At 31.3% G+C, this 23,266-nt stretch overlaps 1 protein-coding gene across 1 annotated transcript; it reads left to right on the top strand.

Annotated features, from left to right (window-relative positions):
• The first annotated feature begins 19,919 nt into the window (after positions 1 to 19,919).
• On the top strand, positions 19,920 to 21,158 carry LOC111902839 (late embryogenesis abundant protein M17). The gene is made up of 2 exons (XM_023898653.3): positions 19,920 to 20,091; positions 20,182 to 21,158. The coding sequence occupies exons 1-2, from the start codon at positions 19,992 to 19,994 to the stop codon at positions 21,021 to 21,023; spliced, it is 942 nt and encodes a 313-aa protein (XP_023754421.1). The 5' UTR covers positions 19,920 to 19,991; the 3' UTR covers positions 21,024 to 21,158.
• Positions 21,159 to 23,266: the final 2,108 nt, after the last annotated feature.

Genomic DNA, 23,266 nt, shown 5'->3' with positions numbered 1-23,266 from the left:
GTTGTGTAGGTTCTCGGAAAGAAACAAAATCCATCTACCTCACGCTGGCTCAATTTTTAAGTTCAAGCTATGAGGTTAGTTACATTAACACTCCTATTATGTAGGCATTACTTGTTTGATGTTATTATTCATGGATTCTCTAAACTGCAAGTGTGAACAAGGTAAGGAAGAATGTAGTTTGTCCTCTAGCGAGGCAAGATTCACTCTTATCTCTTATTCCCTATTAGGGATTAAGATGGTAGTTCCCGGAAGGGGGAACAATGTTATGGTTGGTGCCAATAATATGTGCTAGGAATGTTTATATCATGTCTTATGTTTTTATGTGAAATGTTATCCTATGTGTAAGTAAGCGATCTATATAATGGTAGACTAATGTGTATGCTCACTAAGTGTTATGCTTACCTGTTATTATTTAAAAAATTTCAGGATCATCAGGTACTAACAAGGAAAAGAGACCGATGTGACTGCAGGCGACATTCTCTTGAATATTTTTAAGATATTATTATGATGTTTTGTTAAACTGGGATATTTTATGCTTCCGCAAAGTTTTTAGAAATATCATTTTACAAAATTGGTTGACTGTCTTGAAAACTTTATTTATATTTTAAAAGGGTAACGACTGGCTTTTTAATGTTGTATATTGGGTCAGTTCACAATAATTCACAATGTATTGGTAGATTTTTTTTTTCATAAAATAATATTTTTCCAATTAAAAACAAGTGTTTATATTTATTAATAATCAAAATTATTCTAATAAATAATCAATTAGTAGTAACTTGTTATAAGGTGTGACTCGATAGGATCATATCTTATTAGAAATATCATTCTATAATGACTCTTGAACATACAAGATATTTCAAAATAAGAATCTTTCATATATGATATATATTTATATAAATATTATTTGTATATATTTATTGTGTAAATGTTATATGGATAAATATTATGGTTATAGAATATTTGTATAAAATCCTATTCTAAACATAATAGATAGTGTTAAATGACATTTATGATTAAAATATTATTTTGAATAAATAATCTATATGAGAGTTGTAGTAGTCATGAATACAAACCCATGATTATAAAAACTACCAAAATCTGACATCATATGAAAAGGTAATGATTTTGCAAACTTATGCATTACAACACATCGCGTCAGTATTTGTTATAAAATACGAAACGAAAATTGAATCCTTTTTATTCTAAGTAATGTAAAGCAAATATTTAGTACATGTAAATTAGACTCTTTGGATATAAAGAATGTCGAGAATGGAACTCATATGAAGAAGTTATGAATTTCGTAAGAGCATTCCTTATATATTACTTATAATATATAAAGTTAAAATTGATTATGAATTAGCTGTTAAGATTTAAAGGAAAATTGTAGTACAAAAAATTACGAAACCATAGATATAAAGAACGTCAAAAACGAAGTTTTCATGTAAGAGATCTGATTTATTAAAATATTGGGGAAATACATACAAGAGCTTCGTGACAGCAGTAGAGACCAAGAGCCCCACCTACCTACAGAGTGATGTGACACCACAAGAATGCGCCCCGTAGGAGGTCGCATGCTTTTCAAAATTTTTTGTTATAAACAACAATTCGACTCCTCCTTCATTCCTTACTAATTTTCGATCAAACTTCTTTCTCAACCCGTAGGATTTCAGTCCCTTGTGATTTGATTTCTTCATTCTTTTCGAATCGCTTAGCAAAGCGTTGGAGCGTTGTAGAATCAGTCAAAAGAAGTAATTAGTGTTGAAGTCTAGCTCACGGAATTCCATGTTTTCACTAGACAGTCCTGTAAGGTGAGTTATACTTACTATACTTCTTAAGTGTAACTTATGTTTATGTTGATTTGTTGTTGTTATGAACCTATAAATAAAATTTATCAATAATTCTAGTTATAATACTAATTGATTTACTTATAGGTGTGGTGTCAATGTAGGATCTTGATGGGATGTTTAAAGTGGATTTTCGAAAAAATATATTTATATACCAAACTGACCCTAGTTCCAATTGTTGGAATAGTGTCTAAGCCCGTAACAATATTTGGTATGTACTTGACCCGACTGTTCATAGTCCTTTTGGGTTGCCTTCACCAAAGCAACTTGAAAAGATAATTTAAGGAGAAAGAGAGAATATTATGGTTTATTAATATATTATAAAAAAATATATTAAAGGAGAAATTATACTTATTTAATTAGTATTGGTCATAAATTAATTAGGAATTAATTTGGTGACTAAAAGAGATTAATTAAATAAAGGGGTATAAACTGTCAAATGTATGATAGTTAAGTTTTGGGCTAAGGAAACCTTAGGGAATTAAGGGGGACCGATGGGGATCCATCATATTTTCGTCCAAGGCCTTATTCCAGAAGGTTCCTTGGGCTGCTTGGTGGTTAAGCTGTCCATTAGGGTTTAGACTGAAACCCTAGCAGTCTGCAAGTATAAATAAGATCCCTAGGCTATGGAAATTGGCTACACATGCTTCTAATAGAACCCTAGGGCCGATTTCAGCACCTCTCATATTTCCTCATATTGCCTTCTTGCTTGTGGGGTTTGTGAACCATTAGAGGAGTTACAATTGTGACTCTAAGCTCAAGATCAAGAAGATTACAAGGATTTCAAGCTACTTGAAAGAGGTAAAACACTTGAATCTGTTTTCTTTATGATAATTTTGAATCATATATGATAGATATAGGTTTGTAAGTCTTGGATTCAAAGCATGTACAATAGAGAACCCTAGATCCAAGCATTAGGGTTTGTATGAGCACATAGGATTGTTTCTTATGCCTAAAACCCATCAGTGGTATCAGAGCCTTGATTGGTTTCAATTGTATGTGATGTTTAACTGTTTTACTTGCAGAAAATCGAGTTTCTTCCCTCTGCCCGACTCAACTCGGCGAGTTTGCCACTACTCGACGAGTTCAGAGCTCACTCGGCGAGTTCGTGCGACAGGCAGAGGATATTTCGGCATTTAGTTGCTGTTTTGTTTTGGTTTTAATGCCTAAATCGTTTTTTGAAGTTAAAATCTGAATTTTACCTTTATTAAATGATTATCCTTGCCAAAAACAATAGATAATTTCAAATCTTTTGAATATTGGTTGTTTATGTAATAAATATGGATTATTTAAAATTATTTGGTAATTATCTAATGACTAAAATTGGATTAGGTCAAATATAGATAATTATGAAATTAATTGTTTAATTTAAATTATTTGTTATTTGATCCCTTTAGTTTTGAAAAAGTTCAAAACTTGCCCTCAAGTTTTGAAATTTGAATTTGGTGATTAAAAGTTTAATTTTGAAGAATTTAAATGTCAAACCCTTAGAGTTTTACAAGTTTAAAATTCAACCCTATACTATTATATTATTACAAGCTTAATGAATATATATATATATATATATATATATATATATATATATATATATATATATATATATATATATTCATTAATGACTCGGCGAGTTTGTGCGACAGGCAGAGGATATTTCGGCATTTAGTTGCTGTTTTGTTTTGGTTTTAATGCCTAAATCGTTTTTTGAAGTTAAAATCTGAATTTTACCTTTATTAAATGATTATCCTTGCCAAAACAATAGATAATTTCAAATCTTTTGAATATTGGTTGTTTATGTGATAAATATTGATTATTTAAAATTATTTGGTAATTATCTAATGACTAAAATTGGATTAGGTCAAATATAGATAATTATGAAATTAATTTTTTAATTTAAGTTATTTGTTATTTGATCCCTTTAGTTTTGAAAAAGTTCAAAACTTGCCCTCAAGTTTTGAATTTTGAATTTGGTGATTAAAAGTTTAATTTTGAAGAATTTAAATGTCAAACCCTTAGAGTTTTACAAGTTTAAAATTCAACCCTATACTATTATATTATTACAAGCTTAATGAATATATATATATATATATATATATATATATATATATATATATATATATATATTCATTAATGACTCGGCGAGTTCGTGCGACAGGCAGAGGATATTTCGGCATTTAGTTGCTGTTTTGTTTTGGTTTTAATGCCTAAATCGTTTTTTGAAGTTAAAATCTGAATTTTACCTTTATTAAATGATTATCCTTGCCAAAACAATAGACAATTTCAAATCTTTTGAATATTGGTTGTTTATGTGATAAATATGGATTATTTAAAATTATTTGGTAATTATCTAATGACTAAAATTGGATTAGGTCAAATATAGATAATTATGAAATTAATTGTTTAATTTAAGTTATTTGTTATTTGATCCCTTTAGTTTTGAAAAAGTTCAAAACTTGCCCTCAAGTTTTGAATTTTGAATTTGGTGATTAAAAGTTTAATTTTGAAGAATTTAAATGTCAAACCCTTAGAGTTTTACAAGTTTAAAATTCAACCCTATACTATTATATTATTACAAGCTTAATGAATATATATATATATATATATATATATATATATATATATATATATATATATATATATATATATATATATATATATATATATTCATTAATGACTCGGCGAGTTCGTGCTACAGGCACAGGATATTTCGGCATTTAGTTGCTGTTTTGTTTTGGTTTTAATGCCTAAATCGTTTTTTGAAGTTAAAATCTGAATTTTACCTTTATTAAATGATTATCCTTGACAAAACAATAGACAATTTCAAATCTTTTGAATATTGGTTGTTTATGTGATAAATATGGATTATTTAAAATTATTTGGTAATTATCTAATGACTAAAATTGGATTAGGTCAAATATAGATAATTATGAAATTAATTGTTTAATTTAAATTATTTGTTATTTGATCCCTTTAGTTTTGAAAAAGTTCAAAACTTGCCCTCAAGTTTTGAAATTTGAATTTGGTGATTAAAAGTTTAATTTTGAAGAATTTAAATGTCAAACACTTAGAGTTTTACAAGTTTAAAATTCAACCCTATACTATTATATTATTACAAGCTTAATGAATATATATATATATATATATATATATATATATATATATATATATATTCATTAATGACTCGGCGAGTTCGTGCGACAGGCAGAGGATATTTCGGCATTTAGTTGCTGTTTTGTTTTGGTTTTAATGCCTAAATCGTTTTTTGAAGTTAAAATCTGAATTTTACCTTTATTAAATGACTATCCTTGCCAAAACACTAGATAATTTCAAATCTTTTGAATATTGGTTGTTTATGTGATAAATATGGATTATTTAAAATTATTTGGTAATTATCTAATGACTAAAATTGGATTAGGTCAAATATAGATAATTATGAAATTAATTGTTTAATTTAAATTATTTGTTATTTGATCCCTTTAGTTTTGAAAAATTTCAAAACTTGCCCTCAAGTTTTGAAATTTGAATTTGGTGATTAAAAGTTTAATTTTGAAGAATTTAAATGTCAAACCCTTAGAGTTTTACAAGTTTAAAATTCAACCCTATACTATTATATTATTACAAGCTTAATGTATATATATATATATATATATATATATATATATATATATTCATTAATGACTCGGCGAGTTCGTGCGACAGGCAGAGGATATTTCGGCATTTAGTTGCTGTTTTGTTTTGGTTTTAATGCCTAAATCGTTTTTTGAAGTTAAAATCTGAATTTTACCTTTATTAAATGATTATCCTTGCCAAAACAATAGACAATTTCAAATCTTTTGAATATTGGTTGTTTATGTGATAAATATGGATTATTTAAAATTATTTGGTAATTATCTAATGACTAAAATTGGATTAGGTCAAATATAGATAATTATGAAATTAATTGTTTAATTTAAATTATTTGTTATTTGATCCCTTTAGTTTTGAAAAAGTTCAAAACTTGCCCTCAAGTTTTGAAATTTGAATTTGGTGATTAAAAGTTTAATTTTGAAGAATTTAAATATCAAACCCTTAGAGTTTTACAAGTTTAAAATTCAACCCTATACTATTATATTATTACAAGCTTAATGAATATATATATATATATATATATATATATATATATATATATATATATATATATATATATATTCATTAATGACTAGGCGAGTTCGTGCGACAGGCAGAGGATATTTCGGCATTTAGTTGCTGTTTTGTTTTGGTTTTAATGCCTAAATCGTTTTTTGAAGTTAAAATCTGAATTTTACCTTTATTAAATGATTATCCTTGCCAAAACAATAGATAATTTCAAATCTTTTGAATATTGGTTGTTTATGTGATAAATATGAATTATTTAAAATTATTTGTTAATTATCTAATGACTAAAATTGGATTAGGTCAAATATAGATAATTATGAAATTAATTGTTTAATTTAAATTATTTGTTATTTGATCCCTTTAGTTTTGAAAAATTTCAAAACTTGCCCTCAAGTTTTGAAATTTGAATTTGGTGATTAAAAGTTTAATTTTGAAGAATTTAAATGTCAAACCCTTAGAGTTTTACAAGTTTAAAATTTAACCCTATACTATTATATTATTACAAGCTTAATGAATATATATATATATATATATATATATATATATATATATATATATATATATATTCATTAATGACTCGGCGAGTTCGTGCGACAGGCAGAGGATATTTCGGCATTTAGTTGCTGTTTTGTTTTGGTTTTAATGCCTAAATCGTTTTTTGAAGTTAAAATCTGAATTTTACCTTTATTAAATGATTATCCTTGCCAAAACAATAGACAATTTCAAATCTTTTGAATATTGGTTGTTTATGTGATAAATATGGATTATTTAAAATTATTTGGTAATTATCTAATGACTAAAATTGGATTAGGTCAAATATAGATAATTATGAAATTAATTGTTTAATTTAAATTATTTGTTATTTGATCCCTTTAGTTTTGAAAAAGTTCAAAACTTGCCCTCAAGTTTTGAAATTTGAATTTGGTGATTAAAAGTTTAATTTTGAAGAATTTAAATGTCAAACCCTTAGAGTTTTACAAGTTTAAAATTCAACCCTATACTATTATATTATTACAAGCTTAATGAATATATATATATATATATATATATATATATATATATATATATATATATATATATATATATTCATTAATGACTCGGCGAGTTCGTGCGACAGGCAGAGGATATTTCGGCATTTAGTTGCTGTTTTGTTTTGGTTTTAATGCCTAAATCGTTTTTTGAAGTTAAAATCTGAATTTTTCCTTTATTAAATGATTATCCTTGCCAAAACAATAGATAATTTCAAATCTTTTGAATATTTGTTGTTTATGTGATAAATATGGATTATTTAAAATTATTTGGTAATTATCTAATGACTAAAATTGGATTAGGTCAAATATAGATAATTATGAAATTAATTGTTTAATTTAAATTATTTGTTATTTGATCCCTTTAGTTTTGAAAAATTTCAAAACTTGCCCTCAAGTTTTGAAATTTGAAATTGGTGATTAAAAGTTTAATTTTGAAGAATTTAAATGTCAAACCCTTAGAGTTTTACAAGTTTAAAATTCAACCCTATACTATTATATTATTACAAGCTTAATGAATATATATATATATATATATATATATATATATATATATATATATATATATATATATTCATTAATGACTCGGCGAGTTCGTGCGACAGGCAGAGGATATTTCGGCATTTAGTTGCTGTTTTGTTTTGGTTTTAATGCCTAAATCGTTTTTTGAAGTTAAAATCTGAATTTTACCTTTATTAAATGATTATCCTTGCCAAAACAATAGACAATTTCAAATCTTTTGAATATTGGTTGTTTATGTGATAAATATGGATTATTTAAAATTATTTGGTAATTATCTAATGACTAAAATTGGATTAGGTCAAATATAGATAATTATGAAATTAATTGTTTAATTTAAATTATTTGTTATTTGATCCCTTTAGTTTTGAAAAAGTTCAAAACTTGCCCTCAAGTTTTGAAATTTGAATTTGGTGATTAAAAGTTTAATTTTGAAGAATTTAAATGTCAAACCCTTATAGTTTTACAAGTTTAAAATTCAACCCTATACTATTATATTATTACAAGCTTAATGAATATATATATATATATATATATATATATATATATATATATATATATATATATTCATTAATGACTCGGCGAGTTCGTGCGACAGGCAGAGGATATTTCGGCATTTAGTTGCTGTTTTGTTTTGGTTTTAATGCCTAAATCGTTTTTTGAAGTTAAAATCTGAATTTTACCTTTATTAAATGATTATCCTTGCCAAAACAATAGATAATTTCAAATCTTTTGAATATTGGTTGTTTATGTGATAAATATGGATTATTTAAAATTATTTGGTAATTATCTAATGACTAAAATTGGATTAGGTCAAATGTAGATAATTATGAAATTAATTGTTTAATTTAAATTATTTGTTATTTGATCCCTTTAATTTTGAAAAATTTCAAAACTTGCCCTCAAGTTTTGAAATTTGAATTTGGTGATTAAAAGTTTAATTTTGAAGAATTTAAATGTCAAACCCTTAGAGTTTTACAAGTTTAAAATTCAACCCTATACTATTATATTATTACAAGCTTAATGAATATATATATATATATATATATATATATATATATATATATATATATATATATATATATATATATATATATATATTCATTAATGACTCGGCGAGTTCGTGCGACAGGCAGAGGATATTTCGGCATTTAGTTGCTGTTTTGTTTTGGTTTTAATGCCTAAATCGTTTTTTGAAGTTAAAATCTGAATTTAACCTTTATTAAATGATTATCCTTGCCAAAACAATAGACAATTTCAAATCTTTTGAATATTGGTTGTTTATGTGATAAATATGGATTATTTAAAATTATTTGGTAATTATCTAATGACTAAAATTGGATTAGGTCAAATATAGATAATTATGAAATTAATTGTTTAATTTAAATTATTTGTTATTTGATCCCTTTAGTTTTGAAAAAGTTCAAAACTTGCCCTCAAGTTTTGAAATTTGAATTTGGTGATTAAAAGTTTAATTTTGAAGAATTTAAATGTCAAACCCTTATAGTTTTACAAGTTTAAAATTCAACGCTATACTATTATATTATTACAAGCTTAATGAATATATATATATATATATATATATATATATATATATATATATATATATATATATATATATATATATATATATATATATATATATATTCATTAATGACTCGGCGAGTTCGTGCGACACGCAGAGGATATTTCGGCATTTAGTTGCTGTTTTGTTTTGGTTTTAATGCCTAAATCGTTTTTTGAAGTTAAAATCTGAATTTTACCTTTATTAAATGATTATCCTTGCCAAAACAATAGATAATTTCAAATCTTTTGAATATTGGTTGTTTATGTGATAAATATGAATTATTTAAAATTATTTGGTAATTATCTAATGACTAAAATTGGATTAGGTCAAATATAGATAATTATGAAATTAATTGTTTAATTTAAATTATTTGTTATTTGATCCCTTTAGTTTTGAAAAATTTCAAAACTTGCCCTCAAGTTTTGAAATTTGAATTTGGTGATTAAAAGTTTAATTTTGAAGAATTTAAATGTCAAACCCTTAGAGTTTTACAAGTTTAAAATTTAACCCTATACTATTATATTATTACAAGCTTAATGAATATATATATATATATATATATATATATATATATATATATATATATATATATATATATATATATTCATTAATGACTCGGCGAGTTCGTGCGACAGGCAGAGGATATTTCGGCATTTAGTTGCTGTTTTGTTTTGGTTTTAATGCCTAAATCGTTTTTTGAAGTTAAAATCTGAATTTTACCTTTATTAAATGATTATCCTTGCCAAAACAATAGACAATTTCAAATCTTTTGAATATTGGTTGTTTATGTGATAAATATGGATTATTTAAAATTATTTGGTAATTATCTAATGACTAAAATTGGATTAGGTCAAATATAGATAATTATGAAATTAATTGTTTAATTTAAATTATTTGTTATTTGATCCCTTTAGTTTTGAAAAAGTTCAAAACTTGCCCTCAAGTTTTGAAATTTGAATTTGGTGATTAAAAGTTTAATTTTGAAGAATTTAAATGTCAAACCCTTATAGTTTTACAAGTTTAAAATTCAACCTATACTATTATATTATTACAAGCTTAATGAATATATATATATATATATATATATATATATATATATATATATATATATATATATATTCATTAATGACTCGGCGAGTTCGTGCGACAGGCAGAGGATATTTCGGCATTTAGTTGCTGTTTCGTTTTGGTTTTAATGCCTAAATCGTTTTTTGAAGTTAAAATCTGAATTTTACCTTTATTAAATGATTATCATTGCCGAAACAATAGATAATTTCAAATCTTTTGAATATTGGTTGTTTATGTGATAAATATGGATTATTTTAAATTATTTGGTAATTATCTAATGACTAAAATTGGATTAGGTCAAATATAGATAATTATGAAATTAATTGTTTAATTTAAATTATTTGCTATTTGATCCCTTTAGGTTTGAAAAAGTTCAAAACTTGCCCTCAAGTTTTGAAATTTGAATTTGGTGATTAAAAGTTTAATTTTGAAGAATTTAAATGTCAAACCCTTTGAGTTTTACATGTTTAAAATTCAACCCTATACTATTATATTATTACAAGCTTAATGAATATATATATATATATATATATAATTAAAATGCTAGTCTTACCGTTATTAGGACTCATTCACGAAGCCGGTCTATAAGGTGGGTATAAGGTTGTTGCCTATAAAATGGCGCTTAATGGTTGTACACTCACACCCACCCCTTGCTCTACTGGTGGAGGGTCGTTAGCCGAACGGGTAGGATAAGGCAATCCTCTCCTCATTAAAAGTATAATAAAAAGTAACTACATGTTTTACAAAATTCTCAATCTTAGTTACTTTAGGGTAAAATGTGAAAATGATTCTATTCCATGGAATTACACTTTGTATCCTTGTCAAATGTTAGTGGAGCGTGCATGGTTAACCGGCACACTAATTTGGGATTGACATTGGTGGCGAAGGGTGACTCGATGTTCGTCAGAGATCAATGGAGCATGTGTGATTTACCGGCACATTGATTAGGTGATGGAGACAGTGACTGCACCATGTAGATTCGCTTGGTTATTCACAACTTTTTTGCGATCCTCGGCATCCCAATCACAAATTTGAAGTGCATATCGAGATTTAAACATCCCATTGAAAAGTTCAATGAATCTCAAAGATCTAGGAGATTTCAATACATTTAAAGCTTAAAACTTCTTTTTCGTTTTTCATGGAGAGAATTAGTGAATCGTCATTCACTTACCTTCAAATTATTTACTTTTAGAGTATGGCATCCCTTTCTAAGTTGTAAATAATGTTGTTGGGTCCTAGCCCTAATTTCTCATTTGGGTGTTTAATTAGGGATTCGTTTCTAATCAAACTTTGTTCCTTTTCTTTTTCAGATGTCTGCAAACAACAACAACACTTCTGGGTCATTCTCGTTGATGAACCTATGTCAAAAGGTGACATTTGACGGCTCTAACTTCAACGAGTGGATGAGGTATACTCGCATGATCACTCACTACGAGGACAAAAAATATGTACTCGATGAAAAGCTTGAGAAGATCATCCCAGATGTTGCTACTCCAGAAGAGTTGGCTGCCTTTGAGGCCCACGAGTGTGATGCTACGAAAGTTCATTGCATCATCCTGGCCACCATGAACCTCGAACTCCAAAAGTCCTACGAAGACATGTATCCGTATGAAATGCATCAGGATTTGCTAGACCAGTACCACCAAAGCGCAAGGCAAGAGCGCTATGAGATCATTACTAACATGATCACCGCTAAGATGGGGAGTGGAGAATCCCTAACCTCTTATTTGCAGAAAATGCAGAGGTATGTTAATCGTCTTCTCAAACTTAATGTTAAGTTTGATGAGGATTTGGCTATCGACATAATCCTCCACTCCTTTCCCTCCTGTTACAACCAGTTCAGAATGACCTACCACATGAACAAGGAGGAGGTTTCCTTGAGCAAGCTCGAAGGACTGCTGAGAGCAACCTCAAAGACAAATTCGTTGCACCATCCCCTGTTGTGGCTGCTCCCGTGTTGGCAATTGGCCAAGGAAAGGGTAAGAAGAGAAAGGCTCCCTGTAAGGGCCACCATAAGGGTAAGACCCAAGATGGTTCCTCTTCTAGTGGAACCAAACCCGGTTCGGTCAAACCCTCTTCTGACCCCAAAAGAAGCAAAGTGCTATTACTGCCACAAGAAGGGCCACTTGAAACAAAGCTACCCTTAATATCTGCAAGATATAAAGGATGGGAAGATTAAGCCCACCTTCACATGTATGTATTCAATTAAATCTAATAACTTATCATTTGCTACTTCATGGGTTCTTGATATAGGTTGTGGTTACCACATTTGTTCTGATTTGCAAGGCCTAAGAAGAAGTAGGGAAATGGAACATGGTAAGATAAACTTGATTATGGGAAACAAAAGATCATCGCCTGTGCCCAGAGACGGAGTTTATTCTTTAGTGCTGACTAATGAGTTAGGGTTAGATTTAGAAAATTGTTGTTATTCGCCAGATATGGCAAGAAACATTATTTCATTTCATGGATTGTTTAGACAAGGTTTCAAATATTCTTTTGATAATAGTAATGGTTCTATTAATGTTTATTTGAATGGTGTCTTTTATTTCAATGCATTACCTTGTAATGGGATTTATGAATCTGTGATGGTTGTTGATAATTTAGGAAATGATGTGTTGAATATTGATTATTCTACTATCCTAGACAAAGCATGCTTGTGGCATTGTTGCCTTGTCCATGTTAACAAGAAATGCATAGCCCAACTACAAAAGGATGGAGTGTTAGAGTCATTCAACCTTAGGGACGATGACGCGTGTGAATCTTGTTTACTTGGGAAGATGACCAAGTCACCCTTTACTGGCACTTGTGACAGGGGTGAGGGTCCATTGGATCTCATACACACCGATATGTGTGGGCCCTTTAGATCCACCACAAGGGATGCTTGCTGCTTCTACGTAACTTTTACGGACGATTATAGAAGATATGGATATATCTACTTAATCAAGCAAAAGTCGGAAACCTTTGAAAAGTTCAAAGAGTTTAAGAATGAAGTGGAGAATCAGTTGGGCAGGAAAATCAAGACGCTTCGGTCAGACCGAGGAGGAGAGTACCTAACTCTTGAGTTTCACGACTATCTAAAAGAATGCGGAATTCTTTCGCAATTGACGCCTCTGAGAATGCCACAATTGAATGGTGTGGCTGAGAGACGTAATCGAACCTTGTTAGACATGGTTCGTTCTATGATGACTCGGAATCCGTTACCAATATCTTTCTGGGGGTATGCCTTAGAGACTGTCGCCCACATCCTTAACTTAGTTCCCACCAAGAAGGTTACCAAGACTCCTCACGAGATGTGGACAGGGAAAGCTCCCTCATTAGCATATATTAAGGTTTGGGGTTGCGAGGCTTCGTAAGACGAGAGACTCACGACAAGCTCGAACCTTGTAGTGAGAAGTTTCATTTCATCGGCTATCCACAGAAGTCTTTTGGCTATCTTTTCTATAAACCGAATAACAATGTTGTCTTCGTTGCTAGAAGAGGAGTGTTCCGAGAAAGGGAATTGATAAGCCAAGAAGACAGTGGGAGGAAAATTGATCTTGAAGAGATTCAAGAACAAAGCGATGAAGGAACCTCTAACACTGGTGCTCAACCCGAGGAGGAAACTCCTGTTGAACCCGTTGACGAGTCCTTACCTCTTAGACGTTCTAATAGGGTTAGTGTTCAACCCCAGTTTTATGGTTTTCATATTACTACTGAAGGGGATATGTTTATTAGTGATGAAACACTAATGAATTTGGACGAACCTAGCAGCTACAAAGAGGCCATGGCAGGCCCAGAGTCTGCTAAATGGAAAGAGGCAAATGGACAGGGAGATTTAGTCCATGTACGAAAATCAAGTTTTGAACTTGGTTGATAATGTACCGGATCGTAAGACAGTCGGGTGCAAGTGGATCTTCAAGAAGAAGACGAACATGGATGGGAATGTGCACACTTATAAAGCGCGATTGGTTGTGAAGGGCTTTACTCAAACTCCCGGAGTTGACTATGATGAGACCTTCTCACCAGTTACGAAGATAAAGTCTATTATGGTAATGCTTTCTATAGTTGCGTTTCATGATTATGAAATTTGGCAGATGGACGTGAAAACCGCTTTCCTTAATGGGAAGTTGGCTGAGGATGTGTATATGAATCAGCCAGAGGGTTTTGTCGATACGAAGAATCCAAATAGAGTGTGTAAGCTTGAGAAATCCATTTATGGATTGAAACAAGCATCTCGCAGATGGAATCTTTGTTTTGATGAGAAAGTTAAAGAGTTTGGCTTTCTACGAAGCGAAGATGAATCTTGTGTATATGTCAAAGCTAGTGGGAGTATAGTGAGCTTCCTCGTATTGTATGTTGATGACATACTACTCATAGGAAACGATGTCCCAACCTTGCAGGAGGTCAAGTCTTGGCTTGGGAAATTTTTCGCTATGAAGGACCTCGGAGAGGCTGCTTATATTTTGGGAATAAGGATAGTAAGAAACAGCAAAAAGAGACTGATAGGACATAGTCAGGATACATACTTGGATAAGGTACTAAAGCGTTTTAGTATGGAAAATTCCAAGAAAGAGGAGTTGCCAATCCAAAGCAATACCAAGTTGAGTAAGACTCAAAGCCCAAGTACAGAGGCTGAGATAGTTGATATGATTTGAGTACCTTACACTTCCTCACTAGGCTCTATCATGTACGTTGTGACTTGTACTCGCCCTGATGTGGCCTTCGCCTTGAGCATGGTCAGTAGATATCAAGGGAACCCTGGTAGAGCTCATTGGATTGTAGTTAAGAATATTCTTAAGTACCTACGAAGGACCAAAGAATGGTTTCTAGTCCTCGGTGGGAGTGATGACTTAAGGGTATGAGGGTATAGTGACACTAGTTTTCAGACGGATCGGGATAGTTACCGATCACAATCGGGCTGGGTTTTTACCCTAAATGGAGGAGCAGTGACTTGGAAAAGTTCCAAGCAGGAGACCGTGGCTGATTCAACGTGCAAATCAGAGTCCATTGCGGCAAGCGAAGCATTGAAGGAGGCTATATTGGAGACCTTGGAGTTGTGCCATCCATAAAGGAGCCGATTGAAATTTTCTGTGATAATGAAGGAGCGTTTTCCTTAACCAAGGAACCAAGAGATCATGGTAGATCTCGACATATAGACATAAAATACCATTTTATCAGACATCAGGTAGAAGAAGGACTCCTCGTTGTGAAGAGGGTATCATCAGAGGAAAATCCAGCAGATCCCCTTACGAAGGGACTGAGTAGGGTCAAACACTTGCAGCACGCTAGGAGCATTGGGCTGAAAGATGATATAAGTTTGGATTAGATAGGAAACATGTAATAGATAGTTTTTACTTGACATTTGATGAATAAATAAAGTGGTGTTATTTATAATTAAATTTACTGTCTTGTGTTGGTTATTTATCTATTGTTTCTATTTTGCATGTTTTGACTTCCTGAATAATAAGATTATTCAAACGGTCCACAGTCGTTCATGTTTTGGAAGTAGATGTGAATGAAGACTATCATGAGTTGTTTGTAGAATGTCTAAAAGGTTTTTGGCATAGCAAAGGTTGATGCAAAGTTCATGAGTGCTTATGAATTTGATTTGAGCATTGGAATAAACCCTCGTTTGCTGGTATCACTTCGTGATCACAAATTGATAATATCATATAGTCTTAAAACTTAGAGATATGGTTGTTGTTTGCTGGTTGGTTATGCATTGATGATGTGTAAACGCATCAGTAACTTGATGTTATAAAACACATTGTTGTGCATGATTCAATTAGTAAATAATAGATGCATATGACTCGAAGTTGATCTATTCCTTTTACTCTATGAGAATAAAAGTGATATCTTGGCCACTTGATGATTTGGTTTGACTTATTTGTCGGGCCCGGTCAGAATAAAGTTGATGTGTTCAATTAAATTCTATGTCGAACAAATCAAAGATCAAGAAACAAGTGTTAGACAATGAGTATTGTCAGCATGATATCAAGAATAAAGGATTATACAATCCCTTATCTGAAGGACAAGTTGTTGATCAGAGTTGGCAGCGAAGTATAAGAGCTACGATTGCTAATCGGATTCTGAAGTCATATGTGAGATATAGTTACTAGACTTATCCAAGTGGGAGACTATTGGAATAGTGTCTAAGCTTGTAACTATATTTGGTATGTACTTGACCTGGCTTTGCATGGTCCTTTTGGGTTGCCTTCACCAAAGCAACTTGACAAGGTAATTTAAGGAGAAAGAGAGAATATTATGGTTTATTAATATATTATAAGAATAATATATTAAAGGAGAAAGCATACTTATTTAATTAGTATTGGTCATAAATTAATTAGGAATTAATTTGGTGACTAAAAGAGATTAATTAAATAAAGGGGTATAAACTGTCAAATGTATGATAGTTAAGTTTTGGGCTAAGCAAACCTTATGGACTCAAGGGGGAACAAAATTATGATGGGGATCCATCATATTTTCGTCCAAGGCCTTATTCCAGAAGGTTCATTGGGCTGCTTGGTGGTTAAGCTGTCCATTAGGGTTTAGACTGAAACCCTAGCAGCCTGCAAGTATAAATAAGACCCCTAGGCTATGGAAATCGGCTACGTACGCATGCTTCTAAGAGAACCCTAGGGTCGATTTCAGCACCTCTCATCTTTCCTCATATTGCCTTCTTGCTTGTGGGATTTGTGAACCATTAGAGGAGTTATAATTGTGACTCTAAGCTTAAGATCAAGAAGATTACAAGGATTTCAAGCTACTTGAAAGAGGTAAAACACTTGGATCTGTTTTCTTTATGATAATTTCGAATTATATATGATAGATCTAGGTTTGTAAGTCTTGGATTCAAAGCATGTACAATAAAGAAACCTAGATCCAAGCATTAGGGTTTGTACGAGCACATAGGATTGTTTATTATGCCTAAAACCCATCACCAATATGATCTTACTTGGTCATTCATTATTTCATAGAACTTGGTATTCTTTGGGATTAATGAAGAATCTGGAAAATAGTTATTATAACCTTATAAATACAAATGAATATTAAAACTTAGTAATATTGGTATTTAGGTCGTTTAAAAGGAAAGGGAAAAGGGTTATATGAAGAGCTAACTTCATTTTAAATCACCCACCTTTTAATTAGATGAGTATGTAGTTACTTTCATGAACATGATTTTAATAAAAGTATTTAGTGCTTAAAAGATCAAATTTATATCGAATGCTTATTGTTTGTATTATGTGCTAAATGTATACCATGTATTGTTATTGTATTTCATAAAGAGGAAATTTATATTAGAAGTTAATTACAAATATTTTAATCTTGTCGAGTTATAAACTAACAATTATAAAGATGCTTAATTCAAATTAAGTTGAATATTAAGTACTCTCTTTATGGGGTTATGTGGGAGTTTGAAGCGGAGTGTAGAATTCATCCACTTTCAAGACATCTATTTTGGTGTGTCAGGATTAGACAACAAATGAGTGTATCTGAGTCATCTACTAGAGTATGTTGACAACACTTTATTATTTTAGACGCTCTTGTGAATCACGTTGTTAGTATGGATTTATAACCAACTCATGTAAAATAAATGGGATATCATATTTATGCTTTCGAAAAAAATGGAATATCATAATTATCAAACACTCTAATATTTAAATTGCTTTATTACTTAACAACAATCGAGGAATCTCCTAACTGTGTATTCAAATCATTGCTCAATACGATTCATCGTGTAAGTCGATTCTTCTAGATGATCATTGGTTAGGATTTTATAAGAATCGATTATGTTGGGTTATTATAGGTAGATTGCTTTATAGATATCCACGTTGGATTATAAGTCTATATTGTCTGGTAAGGCTTGTTTTGCATGATTATTACATATAGTTTATATCATTATAGTACTATGGGATTGAAAACCTTATGTGTCTCACCAGGTTCTCAAACCCGACCCACTTAAATCATATGCATCGTAGGTTGTGGTTACTAAGGTTGTCGGAACGTGAACATAATGTCGAGTGAATAAAAAGAAAAACATGTAATGGTATTTAGGATTGATATGTTGTCTATTAATTATGACATCCTTTGTGTGTGTGTGTATGTGTTTGTATTTTGAAACAATATTTTTTGTTTCAAAATTTTTTATTAAACTGAGATTTTCCGCAACAAAGACAACCTGGTATTTAAAGCATAAAAAAAGTTTTATTTGGTTTGAAAAAAACTAAAAGATGTCCCGTTATGGCCTACTTATTTAGTCCTTTTAACATAATATGATCGGTTTATTTTGCAACATACTTAGTTAAAGATTATGTGGTTGCCACATGGCCAATTCCATTTATGTGAAAAAAAAAATACAAAAGCAACAAAAGAAAAGAAACCATGTATATTTCCTCGAATCGTAGACACCCATTCCCAAATCTATCCATGTCTAAAAACCTAGACCCCAAAATTATGATTGTACAGCAAGAAACACACTCATCATCATCGTTTATATGACGATCTCTGATAATTAGAAAGAAAAAGAATGAAAATGAGACGATTGTGTTTTAAGGAATATGTCCAAGCTGAAGAAGGCCAACACCGGTTAATGTATTCAGTGCAGTCTTGTCAGAGATGAAGAACTAGTAAGACTAATTCCAAAACTATTACAAGACTACGATGTCATTTTCAATTTTGCCCTGTAAAACTGCCATAAATTCATATAATATATACACAGAAGCATTGTTTTGTCTTAATTTGAATATAAAGACATATAAACAAGCCATGTATATAAAACTATAATAAAAAGTGCATCATTTCAGCTATTAGTAAAAAAATAAATAACTACATAAATAAGTTTTAAAATATAAAAAAGTAAATTATTAAAATCGTCCCTATGATTTGGTCAAAATTGCACGTTTAGTCCCTAACTTTTTCTTTGCACTCAGATCATCCTTGTGGTTTGATTTTGTTACGTTTTTCGTTCTTATGGTTTGGTCGAAAATGCACGTTTGGTCCCTAATTTTATGTATGTAATGGACGAAAAACGCAACAAAATCAAACCACAGAAACAATCCGAATGCAAAAAAAAATTAGGGACCAAAAATGTAATTTTGACCAAACTATAGGAACCATTTCAGTAATTTATTCAATATAAAAAGTTGTGTATGTTTCAAAAAATAGATAAAAATTAAATAAAAAAAATTATCTTACTTGATGTCTAAAAAAAATATTTTCAAAAAATAAATAAATAAGTAAATCATAAGTATTTTATTTGTTGACCAAGAAAAAACATTTTCAAAAAGTAGATAAAAAAATAAATCATAAAATTCTTAAATGACTAAGAAAAAACATTTTAATATAGATCGACTCATCACCGTACTAAAAAAATAAAAACAAAAACAAAGAAAAAAAAACTCCTAATCCGTAGGTATTCTTTTTCCAAGATATAAAATCTATTTTACCAATGGATAATTCTGTTCTTTTCCTGATTTTATTTAATTCTGCAGTGTGTAAACTTTGAATTCAGGCCGATTTGTAGCAGAAACAAAACAAAGGTCCAAGGATATAAGCCGATGAGGATAAACTAAGCATAGAAAAAAGCAAAAAGCCACACTAAAACCTGTATTCAACTTCCAGGTGTCACTCAACAGAGTCAATCAAGACACATGCCACAACCTGCATGGGCACACCTAATGACCTAATCCTCGACTGCAGCAACCGAGTGGGAATCGAAAACACGATGATACTTTGACCATCAACCTGCCAAAATTTTGAACTATCCATCCATCCATAGCATGCAAAAGCTTCATATCCAAACCCTAAATTCAGTATAAATAGAGGCATCCATACCCATAGAAACGCACATCGAAAATGAAGACCAACTCATATTTGCTTTTTGCACTAATTGTGATCGTTCTCCTTTCATCCACTTTTGCTGACGATATTTCCAAGCAAGAGACGACGCCTCAGAGTCCGTATCTTCTCTTTCTCGTGACACATTATTAAAATTAAGTTGTCAGAATATTGATTTTTTTTTTTTTTTTTAAACTTTATCTTGAAGCAAAAGAAGCTGCGGACGCGCATAAAGTTGAAGCTAAAGAAGATGGAGAAAAGTATGGTGTAAACTATGGTGGCGGCGGAGGAAACAATGGTGGAGGTGGCAGCGGATGGGGTGGCGGATGCCATCATGGATGCTGTTATCAAGGACATGGAGGAAGTTGCAACAGATGTTGCACCTCACCAGAAGAAGCAAAGGCGTTTGCGGAAAATCAAGCAAAATCAAAAAAAGCTGTTGACGCCCATAAGGTAGAAGCTAAGGGTGATGACGGACAGTATGGGATAAACTATGGCGGCGGAGGAGGAAACTATGGTGGAGGTGGAGGTGGAGGTGGCGGTGGCAGTGGATGGGGAGGTGGATGCCGCCATGGATGTTGTCAAGGATATGGAGGTAGATGTAACAGATGTTGCACCTCACCAGAAGAAGCCAAGGCATCTTTGTTAAATAAAGAAGCAAATGGTGATGAAGGGAAGTACGGTGTAAACTATGGTGGCGGAGGAGGAAACTATGGTGGAGGTGGAGGTAACTATGGTGGAGGTGGCAGCGGATGGGGTGGTGGATGCCGCCATGGATGCTGTCAAGGATATGGTGGAAGATGTAACAGATGTTGTACTTCACCAGAAGAAGCCAAAGCATTTTATGTAAATATAGAAGCAAATGGTGATGAAGGAAAATATGGTGTAAACTACGGTGGTGGTGGAGGAAACTATGGTGGAGGTGGCAGCGGATGGGGTGGTGGATGCCACCATGGATGCTGTAATCAAGGGCATGGAGGCAGTTGCAATAGATGTTGTTCGTCTCCTGAAGAATCCAAGGCATTTAAGGAAAGCCAATCTCGCCCTTGAACTCCCTATAAAATTTGAAAGCTTAGTACAAATCCATGTATAGTATAGCCTAAAATAAAACAATATATACATGGTGTAATGGATGTATGGATATGAATCACGTGGAAAATACTCTCTTTTTCCACCTTTATGTTATGTTTTGCTCTATCCAATCGGTGTAGGTATTTCTGTTAAAGATACGATTGAATCGAGACAATGAATATAATCTACATGCATAAAATTCTATTGGTCCTCATATACTCGAAGCTTTAATCCATGACGACAACTCCACAACGATTAGGCCACATAGGCTCTTACGAACAGAAGTCATACCAACATGTTTGTTGTAAGATCCACCTACAGATTTAATTATTTTTCCTTTTTCATTTTTGTGTACGTTTTGTTCGAGATTATGTGGGTGCACGTGCATATATACTTACTTAACTTTTAATGATTATTATCCGATTCATTTTTTTATTTAACTTCATTATAACAAGTGGAAAAATCCGGGTTTTGTTCCTGGCAGTTTTTTGTGTTTTTTATGAAAAAAATATAGAAGTTTTGATTGTAAAGACCAAAAATGTCAAAATGGTTAAAGAATTAAAAGGGTTGGAATTAAGTTTGTAGAAAATTGACCAAAGTTGAATTCCTTAAAGTTTTGTGGCCAAACTTTGAATATTAAAAAGATTCCTAAAAATTATAAAAAAGTTTGATTGACACAACAAAATTGTAGCCTTTAGCGGCGGCATAAGTCGTCGCAATTGATGACCTCTTGTCGTCGCTAATATCTTTAGCGACGACGTGTCGTTTCTAAAGGGTCGTCGCAATTACCTCACAGCTAAACTCGTTCGTCGTCGCAAATGTTGTCGTCTCTAATAAGTGTCGTCTATAATAATACTCATGTGTCGTCGTTATTGACGTCGTCTCTATTGAGATTCCGGCCACCGCCGGAGTTCTTCCGGCAATCCTTCAACAGAGTTATATGTCGTCGCAATTAGTGCACGTCATCCCTAAAGGTGTCGCTGGTATTGTTTTTTTTTAAACATATTTTTTATAATATTAGTTTATGTATATTATAAAATGTAGATTTGACAAAAATACATAAATATATACATACCACATTACATAAAACATAAAACATAACATCATTTGTTATATATCTAATAAATCCCAAATAAATATCTAATATATAATCCATAAACTATCTAATAAATCCAAAATAACATCATCCATAACATAAAACAAGAAATATTGTGTGTCTTTGTCTTCATCTTCCCCATCATTGTTTTCCTCGTTGTTGTTGACTTCGTTTTTAAAGGAGCGGATAATATCTCCAATAGCCGACACAAATGCCAGGTTTTGAAGAAAAGCGTTCACATCAACATCCTACAATTAAGTCACAAACACATTAAGTCGTTAACAATTCAACAAACCAGCAAACCATCAAAGCATCAAATGAATTAAGTCGTTAAAAATTTACCAAACTATTAAACGGCCAAATCAATCAAGTCTTTAACAAATTAACAAACTACCGAGCTACCAAAAATTACTACAAATACATCAAGTTCTTAACAATATAACAAAGCTATCAAATTCTGTAAGAATTTAACAAGTACATGTGTTGGTTGCGGTGTTTGTGACTGTGACTGCCATTGGGATTGAACACTTGTACCCACAGTTGAAGAAGCTTTAAGCCCAATGCCTCTCACATGCCCCCTTCGTGTACCTAACACCTTTATCAAATATTGTGATCCAATCAATGGTGTCTGGATCACCACCAGAATCAGCTATGTGATGAGTTTGTAGAGCAACCTCAACAACTAAGGTATTCTGTATTTCACAAAGATTGTTAATATACGTTAAAAATAACACAAAAAAATCAACAATCTACTTCATTTCTAAATAATAATAAGTTACATATTGCTCTTCAACCAAAGGATAAACAAATTCTCCTTTTTTATTCACATGCACACGATAAAATACTTCAAGTTCATTCAAATTCTATTTACCATTACAAAATATGTTATATTTGAATAAACATTAAAAAATATGTTATAACTGAATAAGCATTATTGTAACTTACTTTCTTGAAACAAGCACTACCGTAGCTGCACGTCCCTCCACGATTCTTCACTACTTGCTTCTTCCGGTATTCTTTGTTTCCAGCGGATCATTTTTGATGTATTTCTGTTAAGAAATTGTCAATAGCAGCATTCCAACGCTGATGATCCATACCCATAGGGGCTCGAGCCCTTGCTGTCTCC

The sequence above is a fragment of the Lactuca sativa genome, chromosome 7 (assembly GCF_002870075.4).
Source record: "Lactuca sativa cultivar Salinas chromosome 7, Lsat_Salinas_v11, whole genome shotgun sequence".
NCBI classification, from domain to species: Eukaryota; Viridiplantae; Streptophyta; class Magnoliopsida; order Asterales; family Asteraceae; genus Lactuca; species Lactuca sativa.
This window is presented reverse-complemented; position numbering and strand designations above follow the sequence as displayed.